This window comes from Opisthorchis viverrini (genome assembly GCF_000715545.1).
Source record: "Opisthorchis viverrini unplaced genomic scaffold opera_v5_258, whole genome shotgun sequence".
NCBI classification, from domain to species: domain Eukaryota; kingdom Metazoa; phylum Platyhelminthes; class Trematoda; order Opisthorchiida; family Opisthorchiidae; genus Opisthorchis; species Opisthorchis viverrini.
The window spans coordinates 1-15456 of NW_008751915.1; the positions used below are offsets into that span (position 1 = coordinate 1).

Here is a 15456-nt window from a genome sequence, read left to right on the forward strand (position 1 = left end):
AACTCACGCTCCACCTTCGTCTCCTGGTGCAGCTCTGGCTCAATTTCTTTGGACTTTTTGCCTGTTTGGCTCTCGGTTTCTTTTTCGAGGTATACAAATCCGTCTACTAATGCCTCCCGCTCACGCCATTTTTGATTTTCTTGGTGATTATCTTGCTCTTTTTTGGTGGGTTTTTGGTCTTCTGTTGTTTGTCTTTTCAAAATTTCTTGTTCATCGGCTTCCTTTTTTTCTACAAACGCTTCATCTCGTCCTTCAGTCTGTTGTGTCATAATTTCTGGTATGTTTTGCTGGGTCGAAATTTTGTGATATGTTTTTGTTTCCCCCTGTAGCTTCATTGCTTCATTTGCCTCTATGTCGTTGACGTAAACGTACTCTCCGTTGTCATCTCTAGACGTATTCTCGTGTGCAAGCTTTGGCAGGCTTTTAGTTGCCCCTTCACTTCGGGTTTCCTTCATTCTTCGACCGTCAAACTCGGTAGCTGCCAGATTATTCGTTTCATAGGGAAGACTACTTGTTACTTCGCTCCTTTGTTGTCCAGCCGTTGACATTTCCATCTCTACCAAGTCTTTTATCCTATTTTTTTCTGAAGAAATTGTAATATCTTCCTGAATATCAACTTTGCGTGACGCCTCATCGTTAATTCTGGCACCACCATCAATTTCTTCAAGTTCCACGGACGTCGATTGGATCACAGCTATGTTTCTTTCAAAAACTTGCTGTGTAGCTTCAGGCGCGATCTCGTCGTACGTGATTTCTTTGTACTGCACGTCATCTGAGAGGAAGGTTTCGGTTCCATGGGGCTCTGAGGTTTTCTTGTCCCCTACGATTACAAAGGACTGCACCCCTTCAGCCGTTTCAAAACTAATTTCCGACCTCCTCTCTTTTACTCCGGTCATCGCAATCCTTCGATCCGTCTGGTCTTCTGGTGTATGAAACAGTTCATCAGATATTCCCGTATCAGTGTGATCTCGATCCTGCATTCCGGCCTCAGCCTGATATTCCCCATCAATGGCTAAGTGAGGGAAAACATGTGAGTGGATAGTGATGGACGTGCAAGGTATAGAACAGCAAGTGTTAAAAATTTGTGTTGGAAATAGCGACATTCAGGTTGGTGGAAATTTGCATGAAAACACAAAACAAAAGACAAGACAGGGCGTCAGAGGTGGTGGAGGGGAATGGGGAGATGAGGTAAAGCAAAACAAAACGTTTATCAGAAAGTTGCTAAATGCAAACGTAAATTATTTAGAGCAAAACTGCAAACAATTTCGAATATTTCTATGATAAACAGGCCAGTTCCAAGAGTTTCCATGCAACTGCAAACAACAACCTGGATATGGATTGTGTATAGGTGTTATTGTATTACTTTTAGGACTTACTCAACGTGCGTCGTTCACCAGCTACCCATTTCCTGATAGCAAGCGACCGATGTGACCAAGAGTTTCGCGTGGTCTCACTGGTCGTTTGATCAGCTGAAAGTACACCCGGCCACAACAAACCCTCACACAAAGTGCTGCTGAATACTGGTCGACGGCTCACGACTGGTTCCATCCAACTACTGGTTTACCAGGTGGGCGTACTCTCTAATTTTCCGTCAACCACATGTTCTACTCAATCCCAAATCGAGCACAGTAAGCCAGTTGCACCTGCTTGCACTTATTCGGTTTTACCGATATGCTCAACTGAATCCCAGTTTTATCTGTATTTTGTGGATGGGTTACACCAAAACTGTATCTTGTTTCAGTTGGTACGACAATCATTGGCGGAATGGTACCAGGTCTCGCCATTTGAAATCAAAATTGGAACGGCTGTATGGGACCATGATACAGTGTTTCCTAAATCATACGTAAGTATGATCAGCACAAATGTCTTTGTTGTGCCCTTAAAAAAGCGAACTATCACCAAAGGGTTGTTTTTGGGCAGATGATGCAGCAAGGTTGGTGACAGCATCCGACTTACGTAGTGCTCTCATTGTTTAGGCTCATCGCTCAGATGACCACCAGTTTTACTTTCTTAATTGGGTCTGCAAATTTTTTGCGTGGAGTTATTGAAATCGGTGGATAGTACGTCCACGCATCCAAGCGGTCATAAGTAATCGGGCCAGTTTAAGAACAATTATTCTGTTTGTAACCGTTCCAGGACGTTTGGTTGGCATCAGTTTGCATGGTCTTAGGCCATACTAAGCCACGTTTTATTACATAGAAATACACATTTTGTGAAGAAATTGTTTAGCTGTAAGCTATTCCTGGTATTTAGCCCTTCTTTAGGACACAAATAATATTTGAATGAACTAAACTCCACACAAAAATAATTCTACTTAACAAGTCGAGCAAATGCAGTTCCTGTGTAATGGCCCATAAGCCGCACAGTGCTCGTAGCCGCAAAACCTTTGCAAGTGAGGCGAAATTTTTTACGCTAGAATGTTGCATCTTGTTGCTGACATGCGATCAGCCCAAAACCGCTTAAATTACATTCATATTTCCGCAGCTCACCGAATTTCATTGTCCACTGAGGTAATCATACCTCTGGCGGAAAAAGCCCGGTAAAATATTCTCCTGGCTTCGCTGATATCCCGTGATGCCTATATGGGCTCAAAAGATTGGACCCGCAGTCGGAAATCATTTGCCTGTCTCATTCAGTCTAACAGAGACACGTCGTAGTTGTGCAAATACTGATCGCCTATACTATCGCCGTGTCAGCCAGTTTGATTGATTTATAGGTAAGTATTGGTGATATACAATCTTGCTTACTGGCCTTCGGCTCATGAGCTTTGTCTCTGTTTTCCATGCACAGAAATCAACGTGAGCATCTGTCTTCTGGGAACCATTGTCCCGTGGTGCCTATATAGCTTCCATAATACATATTTGGTGACCATGCAAGGATTGTTACCACGCAATGATGGTTCTACCACAGAGTGTCTGGCACCACACTTTTGCATACAGGCTACAGAGATACCACGTTTCCGGAACAAGTATTTTAGTAGAGCGACGGGTACTGCCCTCAGCCTGACAGCAAGCAAATGGCTGTCTCCGGGCAAAGCGATGTTATGATAAGCTAACAGAAGTTATTAATTTGGATCTTGTGTACTTTTTGCCAAATGTGCTCATTGGTTCTACGCATGCTTTGAACGGGCCTATACTGCGAATTTGAAGTCAAAATTCGAGAAGTTTTGGCTTTATTCACATGGGAAGTTGGAAAACTATTGGAAAAGAGTGTGCTCAGTAGAGAGATCTACGACAGACTGAACGATCCTAACTTTTTACCGTATGCTTTTTCATCCATCTAGTGGCAAGGCTTCAACGAAGTAAGGTTCTAATTCGTGGCCCTAGTGATGATTTATCCACAGGGGGCGTTCTGCCGGCCTCGTTTACATGGGCTCCTGTTTTATTCACATTACTCTTTCCAGGTTGCTCAAAATTTACAGCTACAGCGCTGCACTTGTGCCCGCCAGAAGAACTGGTGTAGACCAAAGAAGAACTCCAAACCGGAAGAAACTAGACCACAGGGAAGAGTAAGAAAAAAGTATGTAAACTCTGAACAGGCTTTCACCTGAAAGGAGTGTGCTGGTAGGACTTAACATGTTCTTAACATCTACAGGAACATGTTCCTTTGTCTTCCGCATTCCAAGTGAATGCTGTTAAAAGCAAGGGTGATGGGAGGTTGGCCGACTAGTTCCTTCTCACTGAAGATTACCGCTCACAAAATTATTGGTAATTTGGGGTTTGAATTGCCCAAGAAGGGTATTGCGCACTTCGCAAATAAGATTGTCACCTGTCCTAACCTAAAATAGTATGGAAAGAGTTTGTTTCTAAATAAACTTAATTCCGGACACTTGTAAATCTTGTGTTTATGTAAGACTTGACGGTAAATTAACGGCCTTGTCTCACTCGGTCGGCTAGTAATCCATTAGTGAGCCGTGTACCAAAATACAGTGATTCCAGATGCTACTGTTCTGTCTATCGAGGAAATGGAGGGACTGACAGTCATGAGTCTCGTCGTTTGACACCTCTAGGATTGTTTGATCAAGCTCGTGCATGACTATCTTACTAACTGAACTCAGCTTATATGTCTAGGCAACTGAAAGCTCTCATCACCGAAACAAAAAGTACTTCTTTTTGCACGGTATGTCTATGGTCTAATTCTTACGAAATCTGTTTTTGGTGCAGGTATGCTGATGATATTATGGGCGTTCAGATGCTCACAGGGTCTTGCAAACCAGATTGAATGATTTTGTTACGCGATTTCAAGAATGTTCCATTTGTCTTGATGTTTCAAAATAATAAGCTGTTATCTTCTTCGGACGATCATGCTCCCCAACTTGTTGTTAGTTCGCAGTGGTCTACGTTGATGACATCATCCAAAACCATTTGTTGCAAAATTCTTCGGACTTACCCTAACGAATAACCTCAGTCGGTGGTCCCATATTCCAACTGTATTTTACCGGTGAGTCTCTTTTTATTACCTGAGATTACAACGGAAACTTGTCCTTTTAAATCATATTCCCGAGATCAGTATTGCATCTTGTGTGTGTCCTTTCCCACTGGACGTATTGTTCCCCTGTCATATTTACTGTATTTTTAGAGAATGATTACTGCAAGAAGTATCGTACAAGACCGTGTTAGGTGTGATAAACCCAGGTGGTTAGGTTGTCCACATACCAAATACATGACCACCACGGTATGTGTACGGAGAAATACATTGAGCGTCTGTTGTCCTCAACCTTCCGTGCCATAGTACGTGACTTGGTTCATTACGTAAGCGGAAGTGCGAAATGCACGAGCTTACGACCATAGGCCGAGAAACTTAGATTGGTTTAAGTTATTCTGCGGTTAGATGACATACTAGGTCGATGGATAATGGGCTAACTGGGTCAACAGCACATGCAAATGCCAAACTTTGTATATTTGTGCTAGAACTTTAAATGAACTTTGAGAAACTAGTGATGATTCAGTGGGAACTGAGTGTCTGGATAATAGCTGAACCACTGGTATAGAGGTGAAACATCCTACTCAGGACATCCTGATCCAAAATTGAGGTGGCTTTTGATTTGCAAGGAGTGCAAGAACTTTACCGTTATTCTGTTATTCGGAGTGGCATGCAGGTTTGGCACTGACGAGTTGGTTATCCATGATCCATGATCGACATAAAATTTTGAGTAGGGCATAGCTTCCGAGAGTTTAGCCGGAGTAAGGTCCTTGGAAAATAAGCAAAGCATAATCGCAAAGATACAGTTTACCAAAACCTGCTGGCAGTTTGAGGTGAACCATAGGAACCCATTGTTAACCATAGATGGAGAACTGAAAGTAGTTGCAAATAGATTCCCCTAGTTCTTTTTACGTCCTGATACTGAGAAGTGCTCGAATGAACTTTCCAATAAGTCCATCTTCTCACCTTATCTCTTGAAGACTGACAGGTCACTCTGTCATTCCATGGTGTGTTTAGGTATACTGCAATCTGTTACTGCTCCTTTGCAACTCTAGGTTCTGTCACACTTAGGCCATGTAATTGAAGAATTCAGTCACTCTACCTATATTATAAAGAGTCCGTCACGAAGAGACTGAACCTTACCGTGGTGTGGCGGTTTGTGTACCTCGGCGACCCATTGAGCTATACTGGGGAGTGTCCGCACGATGCTCACAGAGTCTCTCGTACCAGGTTGGTCTATGGGTAGGGGTGCGACCAACACAGTCTCCCGGTCATCCAGGTTGGTGGTTGGAACATGTATGGCGACGTGTTCCGTAAAAATGGTAATGCACTTGTATTTCCAGCCGAACATCGCTGCCTTGCAGCTAGGCTTTTGAGCCAAAGGCTTTGGTTGAGGACCCCAATCGTCCTCTTGTCTAGGTGTGAGCGCCCTGGCAGTATCCCAGCCCTTGTACAACCATGACGTACACAACTAACAATATTCTCATGCCACATCGGCCGTCGCGTGGTGACATCAGCCTTACTTGCTGCATACAGCAGGGCAAGTAGGCGAAAACATACTATTACGGTAGTAAACCATCAGTGGCGACACTCATGTTGTTGTCTTTGATGATGATGATGATGATGATGGTGATTATAAAGATTCTGTGGACTTTTTGCCCGACCTGTCAAATAATGTTTTACTGATTGCACAGCCGTGCTCTTCAGAGTGGATGTTGACCTTGGTTTACTTTGAAAACCCCCACGAATTTATTGATGTGTCGGTCATAAAAATTGGAACTCAATGGATACCGTCGTGAATGCTCATGTGTGTATTTAATTTGAAAGAGTAATTTCGCACAAACCAAACTGAACCTTAGCTGCACGTTTATGGGCCGTTTGCGCACAATGTCTGAAGTTCCAACCAATAACCATTTTACATAAATTTGCAAAAATGTGCTTCATAGGACTGTCGCCAGGCCACTATCACTAAGTACTTCCTCAAAGAAAGCAAGTTAAGCGAGTAGATGAATTTAAGATGGCTTTTGACCTGTCAGGTGGAATAACTTTATTTATTGAGTATGATTAGTATCACCTTTGTAGGGGCATTTCATTCATTGATCAGGGGGTATTTGACTACGCTGCAGGAGATGACGGCCAGCTTGTATACATTTGCTTTGGAAGCCAAGACCAACATGAGTAAATCAACATGAAATAAAGCAAAGGTTTGCTTACCGCCAGTAGACCCGTCAACTTCAAAAGTGGCATTTTCCCGGTCACCTTTCCCCGGAAATTGTACATCCTCTTCGGTAGGGCTAGCATCAGCAATCAGTTCATCCGAGACAGCATGTTCCACAACACGATCCACGATGTGCTTGGTTGTGACGATTCTGGTTATAACCGACCCATCGGGCTGAACTTCCTCGATTTCTTCAACCTGAATAAAAATATATAGGGATGGTTCAAGTCAGGTAAACCTGTTGATCAATGTTGGGAAATGCTCCAGACCAAGCTAGAGTCGAGATATTACAACAATAAACGCTTTTTGCAAGTGGGTAATGTGATTTTTACTGTTGCCCACAACAGTGTGAGGGTCCTCATTAAACAAGATGACTGACTGTCCTTATTTTGCAAATTGGAAGTCGTTCTGAAGCATACTGTTTTCTCTTGTTGCTCTACGCTCTTTTACTGTACTCAGTGTCTCCCCAGTGACATCACTTAGACTTCAGTGCTCACATCGAACTGCTACCTCATTAATTATCCGGCCATTAGATATGAGATTTATTTCAGTTGGTTTTTGGACTTTGAACTATAATGTGCTGCAATTTGCACCGAACTCCAGAAAGGTACCTGGATCTTTGCTCTCGTATAAATATGCATGTGGAAGATTCTGATGAGCTGCTTCTGAAGTGTTTTTTTGGTGCTGGACTGAAGAGTTCTGTTCACTTTCAGGGGAGATTTCCATGTTAGTGATATCCGATATCTGATAACTGTGGCCGTTTTTTTAGAATAAGGTGTAATAATTCAGTTGCGGCCCCCAGGTATACCCTCCCTGTATGGACGAAATCAATATGTGGGAAATAGTTGGAGAGAATAGTCTCAAAACCTGATTTCTACACGATCATTGTGGAAAATGGTGAGAATTGTGGCATTGTTGTGTACCTACACGTCAGTTTTCATGCCTTTGTTGAGTCCAGCTGTTTGGGCTACTTGAATTGCACAAGGCTCATACCAAGCAAGAGGCCTCACAATGGATTGCACGTACATCTCAGATCAAAACCGCTCGTGGTTTGACCTCTCATGTGCGGGCCCCATGGTATAGCTCGATCCGGCGATGGATGTTGTTCGTTGAGTGGTTATGGGCCACGACGTGATTGCCCCGTATGATTTCCATTTCTTTTTTACATCCGAATTACTGTTTTTTTAATTTTAGACATCACATTCGACAATCGTGACTCCGGTGTCTTTGGTAACACAGTATGTAGTGGCGACCTGTGCGGCCACAACAACTCATTTTCGGTCTTGCCACACAGAATAAATTCGAGGCTGCTCACGTTCAATGAAGTGATTTTCTTTAAAGCCCGATTGTCGTGTCCTAACTAAAAAAGTTTCGCATAGTAAAACGCCACGGCAATCAATCTCTGCAGATAGTCGCTCAGATTGTCCAGTTAACCTTTATTATCTGGTAATTGTGGAAATATCCTTGATTACTACTGAACTCTTGTTGTTAATAAGCTTTAAGGCAGATCAAAATCTTTGGAAAGGTTCAGAGCTAGTTACCTCTATTTTCTCCTCAGGTTCTTGAACCTCGAATCTCCCAGATTCCAGTGCTGCGTCAACTCCTTCCTGCCAGTCATGACAAGATACCGATTGTGTTGTTTCTGTAATGGCTGTTCTGCTTTTTACAATCGTGCCATCCGGTAGGACTTCCTCAACTTCTTCAAAAGAATGTGACTCTTCCGGACTACTTTGTGTCACATCATGACCCGCGGGCCCTGGAGGGAAGGTTGGAATTTGAACGACAGCTGTTGCATGTTCCAGTTCAATTGGAATCTTTGGTTGATATTCATACTGTCTTGCCTCTAAATAGACCTTTTCGAATTCTTCATCTGATAATGCATCTGTGCCAACAGCCGGAAGTTCATGCTCTTGTTCGAACAGATCAGGTTTTCGAGGTTCGATTACCTCAGCCGCGATAGCAACAACTGGAAAGAAATTAATAAAAAATCACCATTCTGTTTAGGAGGCTGAAACATCATCACTAAAATTATAATCAACAATCGACATGTATCATCAGTTTTTTCGACATCAACAAGTCGGAAGTACTCAAATTCTAGCACTTATCAAACAATACAGAAGACAATCAAAATTTGGCCATCAAAAACGTGAGATCTTATGTCCAAATTGAGTAAAGACTGGATTAAAGCTCCCAGTTGGAGAGTTTGTGAGAAGTACGTAATCGCCTGGTCCAAGTAGTGATGCAAATAGCTACTGAGCAATGCAATTTCAAAAGAAAGACGACTCCATACGGGATTTGAGAGTGGTTTTGTGCAAGTGTATATCCCTTACGTAAAATCTGCTGGTATTTGTCGATCGGTTGAGGTCTTGCGCACGTGAAAGAAGTTCCAGCAATCTGTGCAAGATAGCACGACGTGTATTCGGTGGGCCATTCAACGCTCCCATTATGGCCATTGTATTCGTCCTCATAATCATCCTTTCAGTCCTTGACTTCAAAATCACAGACAGCTACTAGAGAGTTTCGTCACCTTTCGTGGCTATAAATGGGTCCAAAACTGAAGAGGGTTGATTTGCACCCAAATCAAAAACCTTGGCTGCAGCGTCGGAAATCAAACCAGTGGCTGGTTGCAGGAAAACTACAACAATACAATGTATTTTGCCAGAGGCTTCAACGTACAGGTCTAACTTTCAACAATGAGCAGTCATATAAGATGTAGACATGGACCCTCACTACTCAAACTAGACTTCCGTGCACCGTTTTCAAACATCGTGGCTCTGAAAATGTCCCATAGAATTGTGGCATGAGAGTACGTGTGAGTATACTGCACCCATATCCATGAATCAGTTCATCGATCTATTTGGTTCTTCACTCAAAGGAACATGTACTGCACCGTAGTTTCAGCATCAATAAAAATCCTTTGAAACCATCGGATGACATAGGGAACGGAACCAGCCCACCGACTCAAAACCCATCCATTTGACTTCTCAGAAAATCGAGATGTTTCAGTCTGATTAATCGATCTTTTCATGCATTTTCCACTGGTTGGTAATCGGAGTCATATAAAGCGTCTACTAGATCAGCTTGGCATGTTGCGAGGAGAGCGGCTGATTTCTCTATCGACTGCGGGCGAGATACACTGCAACGCAATGAGTGAACTATATTATTTTGTGCAGGCGGTGATGAATAAGGTGTGGTAACTAAATGCGTCTTTTCATGAGCATGTGATGGAATATGGTCTGTTGCAACACCTCAAGAAATGTTTCAGTTAGAATTCTAACCTATTACCAAGCTGATTTTCATTGAGGTAGTAATCCACGTGAAAGCCAATAAGATGAGTATGATCGTCGAGGAATTTTCAATATCCTCAAAGTCCCCGATGGTTTTTAATTTAAACATTTGACTTTTGAATAATTGGGATTCTGACCAGTCAGTGCCAGTTCACTAGTCAGTCTCCTCCAGTAAACAGTGACGTCTGACCTAATCACGCGAGACACAAGTCAGAGAACACCAAGCAGGATTTTAATCAGGTAGGGGTTGCGTTCACCACGCCTCTACATGACGCGAGCTGTTTGGACGACGTCACATACTGGTGACGGTTTTCATTAATTTCAAAGGAGCTTTAGACTCTATGTTTTGGCTTTTTTATTTGACCAATAAAGATTGCACTCGAATTCTGTGGATATCCTTCGTGCGACAAAACGCCTTTGGGGTTTGGGCCTCACTCCAGTGCTGCCACAGCTGTTAACTCCAGCAGTACCATAACGTCTGACTCCGTCAAGGTACAGACACTCTTAAGAGCTCCAGGCATGTTTTTGACCACTTAGAGGTTGGAATATCCGCTCTTCACATTACGTCAGCTTTTGGACAACGTCACACATACTGGCAACCGGCTGTGACAGGTTTCGTTAAGCTCAAAGGAGCTTTGGACTATATATATATATATATATTGAAGTGCCATCATGCTGGATGAACTGGCCACCATAATACAATCAGTGAGTTTGGATGTAAACCACAACTGGATTTCTGAAAGCCCAAAATGGCGAAACACAGACACCACAAACACCACGCCAAACAACATCCGCTATATTCCATTCAGAATGCTGAATCGAGCTCGATAATTAAGAAACCGGAATCTGGAAGTTATCGTATTTTTGATAACAGGCCAAAGGAAATATGCAAGGCCTGCCCATTTGACCGTTGGAAACTGTACTCGGATTGGTTAAATATCCTTCGTGCGACAAAACGCCATACTCCTGGTTGCGTTAGGGTCAACACTGAGCCGCACAAAATAGTGAGATTCACCAGGGGGTCCTCTCTCTCTATCCTTGTCCACTCTCTCCATCGGAGACATCATGGGGTGTACTCTCCTAGGGATGGTTACTCTGGATTTTGAGGTTATATCTGGTGGACCACTGCAGACTAGGATAATGCCTTGGACATTGTTTAATTTTTTTGGTGATCATGCGTCTGCACAAGTCGCTCTAAGTAGGACATCAAATGTGGTCATTTATTTTGACACGTAATCTAATGAACTCTCTTCAATCTTCGGAATGAGGAAACTGGTTATATTGATAGGTTCGCTTATCTTGGCAGCTGAGTGAATCAGGAGATGAAATGTGACAAATGTGGTCAGTGCCTGTATCACTAAGACGCTTGTAATATGTACAAACTTGCGTCAATTTTAGCGTTAGAAGGTTGAGGTTGAAGGACCATATTGTCATAGTGACCGTGAGTTCAGGTCTACTACGTGTCACCGAAAATGCGCACCCCCGATTAAAATAGACAAGAGTGTTCATTCACCGCTGTCTCCACTGTATCGCAGTATAGCAGTAGGTGATCAATGGAACGTCCGTGAGCTTGTACTGGATAGTGGGTCGGATCCTGTCGGGTAGCAGATGAGGCTTAGTTTGGTTGGGACATGCAGTACGTACGCTGGGCCACCACCTACCCAGAAGCACTATTTTCCACTCCAAAACAGTGTTGGCGGAAGGCTGGTGGCGGGCGGGCCAGGAGTGGATAAGGGGAGACCAAGACGATTACAATTAAGTGGAGTTTTACAGGGTCTACAATAACCCACTTGCAGAAAGTTAAGAAGCACAAAAGACTTTAAATGATTCTCGCTGACAGTCTCTTGCTCTAACATGCTGCTCAGAGGTTTATTTGATGCTTCTGGAAGCTTCTCATCTTCGGACATTTATCTGTAGAGATATAAAGCTTTCAAAATAAGTCCCCCAACCCATCCCTTGAACCTCTCACTGGTAACTTCTTCCACCAAAGTTGCATTCTTCTTAAACTCCATTTTCACTACTAGTGTCTGTAATGAAGAAATCTTATGTGGCTTGAGGTGACTGCTTTTTGGTGTCCTTCATGGAAACATATGCCATGTGACTATAAAACACCTACTTAAATAACTCCATACTAGATCGATGTGCAAGGTCAATTAATGTTACTATCGTTTGGCATGTGTACATAGGATAGGGTATGGTTCTGAACCGGTTAATGTCAAAATTAGTGACGAAATATTAGCCACAGAAACCTAAGCTAAATGTGCTTTCTGCCATTTGTCCGAACTCCATAGGAATAAGCTAATGTTTTGGAAATTCGGCATATCTGATGGTATGCTGCGCCGATACAGCTGTTGAATGGCTTCTGGTTGCTGTCACAGGGATCATCCTGGCCACAATCACGTAGTATCTTTAAATGATTGAATGTATCTCCAATGTGCTAAAGGTGTAACGATATATACTAACACTGAAGCACACGGGTAGTGCTTGGTTAGGTATCCAAGCTCCGCCCAGAAATCTGATGGAAGTTGAAGGTTGCTACGAAACTCATGGAGCCGCTTTCCAGTGTTCACTCATTATTGTTTGATGCTCACAAAACCTCCAGGAAAGTTCCATTTTCAGCAACTCTGTGCGGATGAAATATCTACTTTGGTGTCTAATGGCGTGTAACCACTTAGCTGGTGTTCGCACCTCAGCTCAAATTCGCGCCGAAGGGCGTTTCTTCTTACACAGGAGCTTGACTTCAGCTGGACAGCAGCTGAATGTACCATTTCAATTAAACAAGAAGTTATCCTGGGTTATTTTGGGACTGTTAACAATGAAACCATGCTAAAGCACGTATTTTTATAGGCGATACTGTAAAGCACTCGTCGCCGCAAACGCATTGAGCATAAGTTGTTGGTCTGTTTGCCGAGCTTGGCAGTTGGACTGAAAATGATTCAGCCTTAATTTATGAGACATGGTCAGTGCACGGACGACTCCATTTGCTCAAACCAGAGCTGGAAAGAACTGTATGCACCCTAGGTTGTCACAGAAAGATTATCATTTCGCGGGACTTATGAGTAAAATTCTGCTGAGGATTGTTTACAGGGATAAGTTTCCAAACCATTTGGGTGCCTTCACGGTGAGATTTTGGCTTTGCCAAATGATGAGGAAAACTTACATTCGTGTTCAAAAGGTGCACGCGGTACGGCGTGTTCTTCACAAGGCTCTGCCTCTGCTTGCGGTTGAGTTAACCCAGCCAGAGAAACATCGGGGAACGACTCGACTGCAACCGGCAACTTTATTGGATGCCTCTCAACGACCGCAGGCTCAATGGACTCTTCATGAACACCCGGAGTTGGCTCTGTCACTAAAATGAAAGTTTGAAAAAGGGTAAGTGTTGAATCTAACTTGATCTTATGATAATTCCCCCATTCATCTGCTTACCCCGCCTATGTACTTTTGTCCTCCGGTTGTTTTGCTTATTCGGACCCGCCACTCACCTTGCCACAGAGGCCGTCCTTTCTGACACTTGTACATTGACATGTGTGTCTGTGCGTAAATGTGCGCTGCTGACCTACTTATCCAAGTGCGTTCGTGTCTCGTTTGCTGGACCTGCCTTGACATGTTTTCACATGGGCTCCGCGTGATCGCACGTCCAATGAGAATCACGCGACCGTCGTCGGAAGGAACGACTACAACCCACGCTTCTGAGCCGTCATTCCGCTCGCCGTTGTTTGGTGTGCGGACGTTGACACTGCACTGTGCCGGTCAGTGACAGACTTGTGAACGTGTTGACGCCACGAACGTGAACAATTGAGGTTTGTTGTGCACACTTGCTTACCCTCGTGTGTACAGTACCGTAGAATTACGAACCCAATTCTTCCTTTTGATATTCGGGATTGTTGAACCTACGCGTCACTCAAAGTTCCCTATCGGGATACTTAACAGTACTCAATTCTGTTCGTGAGATTGGATTGACAACCCGATCTATTTGACACCGAGTCACAGTTGCGGTTCTACCATGGACCCGTTCCGGCATGATTCCTTCCTGGCTCTTGGCTTTTCTTACCACAATGATCTGAAGACTTCGGCTGTGCTTGCCGAATTACGGGAGAGCCTCGCTGAATTGGACGAGGAGGATGGGGACTTGCATCGGAAACGGCAATTCACTAGACAGAGACGTGGGGATAAATGGAAGTTCCTTGTGTCTCTTAACCCTTGGATGGATGATGCATTGGCTGCTTCCATTACCTCAGAAGAGGATGACAACCGACCAGACTACCGTTACACGGAGTGCGCTCCGGTAACTGAGGATGAAGAAGTCGCCTCACAAGAGGACAATCATCGGTCAGTCTGCGGTTCTTTGGGGTGCGCTCCAATATCAATGGACAGCAAACTTTCATCAAAAGACAACGGCGCTCATTCGCATTGCGGGTTTTTGGGGTGCGCTCCACTAACCATCTGTGAGCAGACCGTTCCACCCACCATGGGTGCAGGGTTCTATGTCGAGCCCGTATATCCGTCAGTGGAAGTGACACATATGGTTGCTATCCACTTCCAGACAGTTTCTACACAGTGCCTCAGGTTCGTGAAATTGCTAGCCTGGAAAAGGCGTTTCGAAACCTGGCTCAATGGCTTCTTAATTTGTGTGTGTGCCATACGACGTGACTTAGTTCGGACGGTCACTCGCGGAATACATCATACCAACCTTGAGCTCTGTCCAGCAATACCCACCTACAATGCAGTGTTTTATCAGTTTACGTATTGCTGTTTACCAAGTGAGTATATACTCAGAACTCAGCACACAGTAATCATACTACCTTCACGCATTTACTTACTCCAGACATTGTACTCAGCATGCCATGATAAGTGTTCCCCTTTACCATTATCCTGTTGCATAGTAATTCATGGAGGAATTTTGGTGGGGAGTGTTGAATCTAACTTGATCTTATGATAATTCCCCCATTCATCTGCTTACCCCGCCTATGTGCTTTTGTTCTCCGGTTGTTTTGCTTATTCGGACCCGCCACTCACCTTGCCACAGAGGCCGTCCTTTCTGACACTTGTACATTGACATGTGTGTCTGTGCGTAAATGTGCGCTGCTGACCTACTTATCCAAGTGCGTTCGTGTCTCGTTTGCTGGACCTGCCTTGACATGTTTTCACATGGGCTCCGCGTGATCGCACGTCCAATGAGAATCACGCGACCGTCGTCGGAAGGAACGACTACAACCCACGCTTCTGAGCCGTCATTCCGCTCGCCGTTGTTTGGTGTGCGGACGTTGACACTGCACTGTGCCGGTCAGTGACAGACTTGTGAACGTGTTGACGCCACGAACGTGAACAATTGAGGTTTGTTGTACACATTTACTTACCCTTTGCGTAATAGTACGTTAGAATTACGAACCCAATTCTTCCTTTTGATATTCGGGGTTGTTGAACCTACGCGTCACTCAAAGTTCCGTATCGGGATATTAACAGTAAAAAGTTCCGTATCGGGATACTTAACAGTAAGAGTCCAAACATTAGAAAGCAAAAAACAAAGCA

The 15456-nt window shown here is 43.8% G+C and overlaps 1 protein-coding gene across 1 annotated transcript in view; it reads right to left on the reverse strand.

Annotated features, from left to right (window-relative positions):
* The window catches only part of T265_14770 (hypothetical protein), a gene marked incomplete at both ends in the record, with an annotated part of 121095 nt that continues 105639 nt past the window's right edge, over positions 1–15456 (reverse strand). The window contains 4 exons of the mRNA XM_009175154.1: positions 1–1012; positions 6637–6838; positions 8182–8606; positions 13088–13276. Of these exons, the coding sequence (XP_009173418.1) occupies positions 1–1012; positions 6637–6838; positions 8182–8606; positions 13088–13276 (1828 nt within the window). The remainder of the gene's footprint in view (positions 1013–6636; positions 6839–8181; positions 8607–13087; positions 13277–15456) is intronic.